The 11,702-nt window shown below is 38.8% G+C and overlaps 1 protein-coding gene across 5 annotated transcripts in view; it reads right to left on the bottom strand.

Moving 5' to 3' along the window:
* Positions 1-4,418: 4,418 nt before the first annotated feature.
* Positions 4,419-11,702, bottom strand: part of dlc1 (DLC1 Rho GTPase activating protein) — a 117,567-nt gene continuing 110,283 nt past the window's right edge. For all 5 annotated transcript variants that reach the window (XM_084104180.1, XM_084104181.1, XM_084104182.1 and 2 more), the window contains 6 exons: positions 10,154-10,367; positions 9,705-9,819; positions 7,771-7,983; positions 6,943-7,160; positions 6,665-6,838; positions 4,419-6,016 (listed from right to left, as the gene is read on the bottom strand). In XM_084104180.1, coding sequence (XP_083960306.1) covers positions 5,920-6,016; positions 6,665-6,838; positions 6,943-7,160; positions 7,771-7,983; positions 9,705-9,819; positions 10,154-10,367 — 1,031 coding nt within the window. In that variant the 3' untranslated portion in view covers positions 4,419-5,919. The remainder of the gene's footprint in view (positions 6,017-6,664; positions 6,839-6,942; positions 7,161-7,770; positions 7,984-9,704; positions 9,820-10,153; positions 10,368-11,702) is intronic.

Below are 11,702 nucleotides of genomic sequence, written 5' to 3'. Positions count from 1 at the left end.
GGAACAGATGACGGCGTTCTAATCGTTCCTTTGCAAGAAGGGCGTTTTTGCTGTTTTGCCGGCCGGATACGGCAAGAGTCTAATCTACCAGTTAGCTCTGCTGGTAGCTAAGCGTATGGGGCTTGTTGTGATTGGTCGTAGTGTTATCCAATTGCGTGCAGTGAGATTTTCAAATGCATGCTTGGTGCCGCCCCTCGAGCTGGCCGAGTTTCATTAGTCGATGCCAGACCATCAAGATCTCAACCTTTTTGACTTCATGCCCTCCCCCACCTCAACCCCCGTCACATTTTATATCCAATAAATTAATTTTAGATCTTGGCATAAATAGAAAGAGAGTGGCATTTTTAACATTAAGTGATATGGCATCTGATGCACAGAAGCCCATGGCACGTCGCTGTGATTATTGGCACATCTGGTGGTGTAACGGACATAGGACAGAAAGAGCTGTGCATGTAAACCTCACTCCCCTGGCCTCAAGAGGCGCGCTAGCGAAAGCGGGCTTTAGCGTCCTTGTTAGCATGCCCGTCTACCATGCTGGTTCGAATCCCACTGGGAGCGGGTTGAGTTGGACCGGTTTCATTTGATGCCGTGACCAGGATGAGAGTGAGGTTTAGGAGGGTGAGTATAGCGGACGTAGGCCAGTAAGAGCCGTGCCTGACACCTACCAGTGTGTATGCAGCATCATCCAAAAATAAACGGACAGTGATTTTATATTCGTAGTGACTTACTGTATGGTAGATTTATTCGTTGTATTTCCTAAAATGGGCAGTTTGCATGATCAACAACATTGGAATTACATATAACATTTAACCAGGATCTGAGTGGCACTTGCCACAAATTGAACATGTTTGAAATTTGAAAACTTTTATACATTGTAAAAAAAAAGAAAAGAAAAAAAGATATGACCACACCACATATATTTTTACATTACTGTAACTCATCAAAATAAGTTGAGCAGCTTTTTTTTATTTTTTTTTATTCAAGATTCAACTCATTCTTTAAAAAGTTAATGTAATTTAAGTTGAAATGACTTAAACAGCCAAGTTGATTGTACTTAAATATAAGGCAGCAACTTTTTTATGTTTTAATTTAAAAATCACTAAAATAGGCTATTTGTTTAGGATTTTGTGTCACAATTATGTCAGTATAGCTGCTCAGCTCATCTGTCAGTCACTACTGGAGGTGTCACAACATACGCCGAGATGTTCCTCGACAGTGTCAGTGGCACATGCCACTATCCACTCGCATATGCCAATGAAGACCAGATGTGCCAATAAGCATAGCGACATGTGCCATCGGCCTCTGTGCGTCCGATGCCATGTCCCTTCATGTTAATATTGCCTCTTTAGAAAGATATATATCTGCTAGTAAAAAAACAAACAAGCCAACAAATACAAAGAAAAATCTTAATTTTCTTTTTAGTATGTTTAGATTATTTTAATGCTTGTCTTATTTTATTTTAAATAATCTTAAGTCATCTTGAGGGCCTTAGTAGGGCCCCGGCCCCCTGGTTGACAACATTGATGTTCTGTCGTTGTGCTGCCACGCTGTGGGCACTTTTAGTAACTGAGCTCGTCCACCTTGCTTATAGGCCTACTGTATTTGCAGTGCAAAAAGTGTTCATGTTGTCAGTGTTTTTGTTCTAAACTTGGTTGTACCTACCTGTATAAACCTAGGGCATGAATAATGTCATCGTAACATAAGTCCTGTTCCAGAGCAAAGGACAAAGTGACCGATAAAACCAACGTCTGCTACTTCTACTGTGTATGGAGTGCTGCATGTTCTTATAATGACCAATAGGTGGCAGTGTTCACTCACAAACGAACACCACTTCCTTACGCCCTAGCTGAGAGAATGCCAGCACGTCCTGGATAGTTTTCTCACTGCTGTATCTCGCATGTCAAAACAAACCAAACAAGTTGATTAATAACCCTTTGTAGCTGGACTGCGAGAAACATGTCCTCAATTTTCTGTTTAACCATGCTCCCTTCAATACCTAAACAATGCTTGTTAAAGTCTATCAAATATCTAGAAATATTTGTATGTGAAATAATCAGTGTTGGGAAGAGTACTTTAGAAATGTAATAGCTTACAAGTTACCCTATTTAAATTGTAATAAGTAGTGTAACTATTTAAATTACTTTATTAAAATAATGTAACTGATTATATTTCCTACTTTTCTACATTTCTAACGAAGGTTTTCAACGGTGAATCATTTTCAAACATTTAAACCAGGCAGGGTTAACCAGTAGTAGCATACTCACTGATTTACTGTCAGACTTTTAAAATCCTTCATCACTTGAATTAAGATTATACTAATTTCATTTTAAAGCACAGCCACCACAAAATCGGTTTAACTTTGAGATAGGTCTTCTGAGCTTAAATACAGATTTCTGGATGAAATGATTTTTAAATTTCCAGCACTGGAACATATTATTTTTTTTTTATCACTCGCCATGGTGGCACTAGCAACTCTCAGACAGATTGTAGCATAAAGCTTTCATTGTGATTGGCAGACATGGTGCGCTGCAAATTCAAACGAGAGCCAATCAACAGCATCAGAATAGCATCGCTTTACGAAACGGCCATAGCAGGAGGCATCGTGCGCATCAAAAAACAGGCGAAGCAACATTAATATTATTCAAAACATCATAGATTTTTTTAAGAAAATATTCAGATGTAACCCCCATTGTTATCATTTAGATTTTCATAAGTAGGCTACTGTAATTTAATTAGACTTTTTTCTCTCAGTAACTGTAACAGATAGTTACATCTATTTTGTAATTAAATTACGTAACGCCGTTACATTGTTACTAGTTACTCCCTAACACTGGAAATAATGCTATGGAATCGAGTTTGTTGAATTGTCCAAATCGTTAAATGGACAGTGTTTAGTTTCATTTGACTGCCAGTTTATAGTTCCCTGAAAGTATGAGCACCTAGACTCAAACTGAAAAAAAAAGACATCAGTCTGAATTAAACTAAGACTGAACTAAAAAATAAAATAAAAAAAGGGAAAAAAAGTATGCATTTGTGAAACATTATAAAGTCAGGCTGTTCTATTAAAGTTAGGCTAGGCTATTTATTCTCATATTGCATTCATAATGCCTAATGATACATCATATTATAAATAGCCTAATCGTAACTGCTGATATTTAAGAAATATCAGTATCCTAGCTCAAGTGCTGCTTCATTAAGCGCAGAAAAAAAATACTGACAAGAATAAATGACAAATTCAATAAATTATTAATGTTTCATCATCCATATTATTGCCTTTGTTCTACATTGTTTTCCTGTCAGACAGCTCACATGTGGCGAACTAAATTGAAGCGGTCATAAACTGCATACACAATCTGGAGGACTGTGTTGTCCTGCTTTCCCTCTTTCACATTAACACGCTATCATTTATCAATGTGGGAACTCTCCTCTAGCTCATTCTCAGAAGAAAGATGGAAAACTCTGAATCTCTCTCTCTCTCTCTACATCCACCCCCAACTTTCTTCACACACATCTTATCTGTCCTTTCCTGGCTTGTTTTTTAGTTCCCAGAAAAGCACAACTTGTTTGTGTTGGATTGGTTTATAAATGTGACTCCATAAGAGGTGTTAGCCTATTTACCTTTCTTGGAAATCAGATTGCTGGAAATGTTAAGGGTGTAAAGGTGACACATTTCTCTGTCTGGTATGACTTTGAGTCTGGCCTCAGCTTGCAGGCTTCGCAATGACAGTTCCCTCTTTGTTTGAACGGTATAGATGCATTATGTAAGCAGATGCTGAGATCACCAGCCACACAGCTGGTTCACTCCCTTGAGACTAGACACTGACATTTTCTTCTCAAACATTGGTGTTGGCTTTAGTAAAAAAGATATTAGTAATGTGGTCACACTTTAGATTAAGGTCCAGCCTCACTAAACTCCTAATTACTGCTTAATTAACAGTTAACAGCCTAATTAACAGTTAGTTAAGTTTAGGTATTGGATTGGATTAAGGGATGTAGAATATGGTCATGCAGAACAATGCATTATTATGTGCTTTATAAGTACAAATCATCAGCCAATATCCTAGTTATATGCAACTAGTTAGTGATAGTTGGACCCTAAAACTAAAGTGTTACCATAGTGGTCACTAGGAATGTCAATTATGAGAATATTCATCATTTTCAAATAGTTTAAATGGACACTTAATCATAAAATACTTAAAACACCTGTATGAATTCAACAACTCTGTACCATTTAAAAAATAAATTAAATAAATGTCATTATTGATTCTATTTTCAATTAATTTGCAATTCACTGTTTTAATGCAAGTTTAGTATCAGATTAATACGATTAATAATGTGAGTGCTGAACACAACTGTACAGAAATTTGTCAAACATTTAAATATTAATGAAACATCAATCATTGAACACAAACACATCATAGATGGAAGCCATTCATGCTGTTTTAATACATTTAATAGTGCATTTTGACCATGATTAATCTGTACAGAAATAACATTAATAATAAAAAAGATAAACAACTTTCTCATTTCTGTAACTTAGAGTGTAACATTTACAATAAAATAAGATACATACAAAAACACGATATGAGTGATATAAATACAGAGGCGTTTAAATTAACTGTCATTGTCATGCGTTATTCTCTGTTTGGCAGCATACGCTTAATTTACACACGTTTATGATACACTGCCAAGGACAGGCACGTAAGTAGTAATAAATCGAGACATCAAACCCAGGACCGTCAGTCATAAAGCGCCTCAATAGGAATACTGGACTCATCACGTCAGAAAGGACTCTGTTGGATGATTTCAGCACTCCTACTCTGATCTGCTGTGTGACCGCAGGCCTGGCTATATTTAAGTGTAAATGCAAGCTTTGTTACAATTTTAGACTTTTACTTCATTTCTGGTTAACACTGACAAAAACAAACAGACATCACTTCTCCTCATACATTCTCTACCATCCTCTGACATTGGCTTGGTAGCCCCTATAATCAAACCTGAACATCCAACCCAAACAAAAAGCTTTTCCTATCCTTTCAGGTCTTTTCACGCTCTTGGCCCAAACTGTTGAGCTCACTTGAATTTCATTGGTTTGCAGCACTGATCTCGACCAATCACAGGCCTCAGGGTGAGTAAACTGTATTAGTGTTATTCTTTGGAGTTCTGTGTGGAATCCTGAAGAATGGGTCCATCGGTATATTGGTCTCAGCTTTGGTTTTGGTGCTGTTGGAACCTTCTGCTGTTTAAGTGTCTACATGCACTAGTCTTTTTCTCCATCACACATTTCCTGTCTTCCTTTCAAAGGTGTGCCAGCCACCACCTTCTGTCTTGTCTATAGACAAACATGTCATGTCCATCCATTCATTCATCCATCTGTCCATTCTCTGTAAGCACTGTACACAGCTTTGCAGATACTATGTAACAGTGACGCACACAGGAATAGATATAAACACTGTATCGCAGCGGGTGCCAGTGCATAGAATATGTCTCATTTGTCAATAATACACACACATAAACATCAGACACACTATTCATATGCTCACTTCCGCAGTCATTCAAAAATACACACACACATACTTGCTTCTCAGAAGCAAAAGCACCTCCCATCTCATGTAGTCACCCTATGACATTCAGTAACAAGGTCAAGCGTTGTGACGTCAAGGATGATGATGTCATAGCAGCAGGAACGCCTATTTCCAGTCTTTCAGGCTTGTCATTTGATGGCAATCAAAATGGCAAGAACTTTGACCAATGTAGCTTGTTGATTTCGGCACAGTTGACAGTCCATATCATCTAAGGGCTCAGATCGTGTGTTAAGGGAGTTTAAAATCATCTTCCTCTCTAATGCAAGAGTTTGTTGAGAGGTGAAATGAAACGTCAAAGTGCACACCAGATGTGTGTGTGTGTGTGTGTGTGTGTTTATTTGTCCAGGCAGGTGAAGGAGTCTCGTATCCTCACCACCTCTGCAGCACACAGGTGACCATACAGCTTATTGTACCATTCAGGGCAACGACCCCTAAAATCACACACAAAAAAAAAAGTATGTGAGTGATGAAGTCCTTTACACGTCATTGTATTTAATTAAAATATTTGAAATAAATATTGAATTAAAAAAAATTACATAATTATAAATAAAAATAATATATTACATATTATTTATTCATTTTAAATGTATTTTAATTAAATAATTACAATTATTATAAATACATATCTCATTTGAAAATAAGATATATTTTAATTTCATTATATATATATATATATATATATATATATATATATATATATATATATAGTATTTGTGTTTATGTTTAAAATTTAAATACAAATAAAAAATTTATTAAAAAATAAAAGCCGGCGCAGGCACATTTTAATTGAAAATATAATAATTAGTATAAATAAATATTTCATTAATAATAATAATTATTAGTATTATTAAATATAATATATAAATTATATAATATAATACTATAAATAAATATAACTAATTAAGTAAATACATATATTATCATTATTACTTCTTTAAATATTACATTTTATAAATTGTTAGGATTTACACAAAATTCTACCTCATTCTAATAATTCATTAAAAATGGAGTAAAAAAAAAATATATATATATATATATTTTTTTTTGTTCCAAGGAGATAATGGAGTTCCTTTCCTCACCTGTAGTCTATTCTGGAAATGTGTGTGAGACGGCTCTTGTTGGATCCGCAGGGTTCGATGTAATAGCGAGAGGTCAGAACGTTAGCACGAACACCCAGCGCCGCTGCACTCTCATGATCCACCGACACACAAACCAAAGCACACACTCCCTTGGGCAAGTCTGTCACCCACGACCTGGAAAAAAAAAAATACTTAGGATTTTTATGAACACAAAAGAAATCTTCGGATTCTAATTTCAATTATAATTGTAGCATGAAAAACGTTGTGTTTCTAATCACCTGAGCACCACATGATCTCTTGGCGGATGGGGCGCCATGGAGTTCCTGACGTACTGATAGACTTCTGTGTTATGCTCTAGTGCCTCCACAGTCCTGCACTCTAACAGGTCCTCATCCCAGTGTTCCTGTTCCCGCAGAATCCGCTGCAACAAGTCCTCAGCCGGCGCAGGCACGTCCACGCACACTTTCCACTGCCGTAAAGACGACCCGTCCTGAACCTGTCGTGAAAGATGATGCTATGCGGTCACTAACAGTTCCAGCACAATAGTACTTAACTCGTATGATATTAATCCTAATTGTGATTTCATCCAAAAACGTGCAATTCTATAGGTAGCTCAGACGATTCTACACTGATTCATTGCGGGGGTGTCCAATCTCACTCCTGGAGAGTCAATGTCCTGCAGAACTTGCCTGGAAGTTTCTACTTATCCTGAAGAACTTGTTTAACTGGTTCAACATGTATTTAATTAGGATTTGAGCTAAACTCTGTAGGTTAGTGGTCCTTCAGGAGCAGGTTTGGATATCCCTGCTTTATGGGTACATCAAATAATGCCCAAAGACAAGGGAACTAGGCTGAGTGAAAACTGTGATGAACACAAGTGTATTTTGGTTGGTGTGAAGTGCTAGAACAACCGACAAACTGATGTCATGGTGGGCTCTAGGCCAAAACAGAGCTGGGAAAAGACACTTTCACATGAAAAAGGTGATGTAAGGGAAAACAAGACAGCTTTTCCATTAGGCACAAGCAAGAAAATGAGCAAAGGAAGGAAGGGAGCTTGAACATGAAATGTGACTCGAAAAGGGTGTGCATTTATAAAGTTCCCTTACCTTTTTATATGCAAGCTCGGCGTTCTCTGGAGTCGAGCAGCTGTCATAACCTTTGAATTTGTCCTTGGCTTCTTTAAGCAGGGCATCAATACTGTCTTTGAGCAGACTTTGGTAGCTACAGGACCCACAGTCTTCCACCAACACCTCCATCCGCATGGGACTCAAGCCCTGCTCCACGTACGAGTTCCTACAGCGTGACATCTCTTCTGGGATCTGAAAGAAAAAGAAGGTATTAATAAACTAATAAATCCCTGAAAGCAATCCAGGCTTTTTCATGCTGGTCCAGGCTGGTTTGGTGCTGTTAGGCCAGCATAACCATAATGTTCACCAGCAAATCTGAGATCAGCATGATCTTTGTGATGAAACACATCATGGTAGTTAAGATAGTCAACGGCCCGATGTTGAAACCAGCACACCAGCGACCCATTTTAGGGTCCAGCTAACAAAAGACAACATATACAAGCTAGTCTTTTCAGCAGGGATGTATTATAGAGAAAAAAAATAATTAAAAGAGAAACTCATGACTAGTTCACAACATGCAAATCAACATTAACATTAACTTCACCTATGTGAGCAACCAGCGGAGAGTGAACATTGTAAGCTCAATTTTACATTACTAATGACAAACCATGATAATGGTTGTACAGTGAAAAAAACAATTTTAACTCAGAAATAAGTAAATTTAACAAACAATCACAAAGAAACGGAAATTTTAAATATTTTCTTGTAAAACGTACTATATTAATCTATGTTTAATAAAAATCTTTTTTCACAGTGGAGTATACTAGTTTTGTCAGTCTAAAATATGTGAATGTGAAGGGAAGAGAAGTGACAAGAGTGATTCATTTGTAACTGGAAGTGGCTCATCCTGTTTGTGTGTGTGTTGTCCAGCGTTCTGCCCTTTGTGTGTGTTTTTGTGCGTGTCCTATCCTGCTCTCTGTCCTTTTCCTGCCTGACTGGTGATGTTTATCATTTCATGGTTCTTGTCCTTTTCCAGCGTTTTGTTGAGATAAACTCGTTATCTGCGTACAGCAAAAAGCATTACGAGCACGGCCAGACCTTCCTCATCAGATTTAGGGGCGGAAGACCTTTAATACAAGATGCTATCTTTCTGTTACTCATTCTGAATTATTCGCTCTCTATAAATAGCCCATTAAGAAGAAAATAACTTTTGCTAATAGCCCGAAATTGAGTTATTTTCTAATGTAAAAGGCTCCACATAATCAGCTTAACTTAATAATGGAGTTTGTTATGATCTGCTCAGGAAAAACACTGGCACATGGTTTAACAATTGAGCAAGTGTGTAGGTGAACATTACAAGACAATGCTGCTTTGTGGACTTCATTTCATTCGGATGCAAAATTTAATTTCTTATGTTTTTCAACTTATCCAGTTAAGAACTTCCTTCCTGACCTCTAAATAGGTACTAAAATGGAAAGTGTCTGTCTATGTATGTGTACGTTGCAATATTTGCTAAAAACCTGCTGTCTGTGGCCAGGGGTTAGCTATATATTTACTTAAAGTTTTCTACAATTCCCACTGATAGAAAAACAACACTAGCTGTAACCATGGGTGCTTATTCTGTATGCATTTATAAGTGTTTGTATGGGCAATTAGGAAGGATTGGTCATTGCATAACATCTGCATTAATCTTAACTTAAATAAACTCAGGGGTTTTTGGATGCTGTTTTGGTAGCAGATGTGTTGAAATGCTGTAGCGTGAACGTCTGCACGTTAAACGACATCACAGCATATGACAGAGAGACACATCTGGTGCGGAGTGATAAGACCACCAGTTTTAAACTGTTACTGACACGGCTTTGATAACATTGATATGCGTGAGAGATGAAAGTTTTGTCTGCTTTTTTTTTTAAACATATGTGTTTGTGTGTTTCTTTTGGACAAAATGCACTCAGAGATAAAGTCATGCTCACCAGGAAGAGTTTTCTGCACTCCTGTATCATATGTGCTAAGCCATGTGTGGCCGCCAGGTTCTCGTTCAAGTCCCTTTGGTCTGGTTTTCCCAAGGTGTTCTTTCTGTTCATGACCCTGTGATAAGGAAAACACATTAAAAGGAATATCCGGGTAAAGTAAAGATGATGTTTGATGAAAGCACTTATCTAATCTGGGTGTGACAGCTAAAATTTAATGCTACATTTTTAAGTGCAGCAGGCATTCAAAGCCTTACGTAAGTCATCTCTCTTTTTTTAACCTATTCTTCCCTAGTTTCCTGTTTTTGTAGGGCGTTTTTTCAAGCGAGATGGAGTATAATTGTATGGTTTAAGGGTTTGAAGTAGTTGCATGCCAAATATGCAGTTTGCAATTAAAAAGATGAGCAGATCTATGTGAAGTCTGTTAACAGGCTACACACACACACACACACCTGGGTGAGGAGCTCTCTCTCCGCAGTGTGTTGAGGTGGAAAAGAGAGGGTGCCAAACACACAGCCAGGTTAGTGCAGGTCATCTGGTTTTCACCCACGCTGGCTGTTACATCACTCAGGAAGCACAACAAAGTCTGCAGAGCCTCGCGGTTCTCGTCCGGTAAAAGCAACACGGCGGCCCTCACTGCCTGCAGACGCTGCTCTTTGGGAACGTCTGAAAATGACAGAGTTGTTTCATTAGTTTACTCCGAACACAGTGTATATTTGGTCGATCGGATCACAAGTGGAAGATGCTAAATACAGGCGTAAATGGAATGTTTTGAGATTGTCCACTTTCGACCACTTCCAGAGGTGGTCGAAAACGCATTCGAATGGATTACTTTTGTAGTATAAACGCTCATGTGGTCGAATGTGTTCAAGTAGCGGCAAAACACCGCCTACTGACCTAATATGTAAAAAATATGGAAAGCGTGCTAGCCAGACGAGATTTGTTGTCCGGACACCCAAGTTTGGTTTGAAGACGAAAAAACATACCAAGCACAATGTTCTCTGACCATTCCTGATTTCAAACACAAAGATCTGAAAAAAAGCCCATATATAGAGCCTCCCCTTGAAGAAATCAGGACAGAAGTGGTTAAAAGTGGACAAAAGAGACAAATTAAAACACCAAGTTTTAATCTACTTGTGATCCGTTTGACCAAATTGCATCTTAATCATCAAAATGTCTCAGGTTACGACTGTAACCTTTATTCCCTGAGAACAGGGCCTAGGACCACAGCTTCAAATTTCGAAGGGGTCCCTTCTAGGGAATGTGGCTAGGGAACGCGAAGGAGCCCCAGCCAATCACTATTCAGGAGTACATACTCACCCGAAATGCCACTAGGAAGGCCTGACCTGGCGTCACTTACATTGGATACTTCAGCCTGACCAACTTCCTGTCTGTCCAAAGACAGAGCCTCTGGACACTTGCCTTTAGATAAGGCATCCAACCCAAGGGACTGCAAAGCTGACAGTTAACCACTCGGCTTAGATCTCAGAGACGGGGTATCCCGGAGAGCAAGACTCAGCATAGCACTTACAACCCTTGCCAGCGAGGGGAGTTTCTCTGCTCGATCCACAGATCTACCCAGCGTCTGAGTTTCAAATCACTGAGGAGGTCTGAGAAGCCCTAAGGGCTGATCTAACTAGGAGGCCTCACGAGAGGCCTACGACCGTCTGACCAGACCCAGGAGTACTCATAGTGACCCTCAGTGAGGGGAGGGTAGGCAAACCAGGCTGTAAGCAGGATAAAAAGAGGTTCCGGTAGAGAACCAGTAGCAGAGAATGAATACTTTAGTCGAGCCAGGGCGCAAGCTTGCCTTCAGAAGCTGCCTGCTAAGGCCAGTTGAACTGATAGCAAGGGGCCACTAGCTGCCCGAACCCAGCAACCCACTCACTGCCGGACTACGTTCTCTTTTTTATAGAAAAACTTTCATCATCCACCTGCAGCTCACCCTCGTCAGCCGCCAAATCGTCTGAGAGGATTACACACCTCTCAAGGCGATTTTTT

This window comes from Abramis brama, assembly GCF_963993115.1.
Source record: "Abramis brama genome assembly, chromosome: 2".
Taxonomy (NCBI): Eukaryota; Metazoa; Chordata; class Actinopteri; order Cypriniformes; family Leuciscidae; genus Abramis; species Abramis brama.
This window is presented reverse-complemented; position numbering and strand designations above follow the sequence as displayed.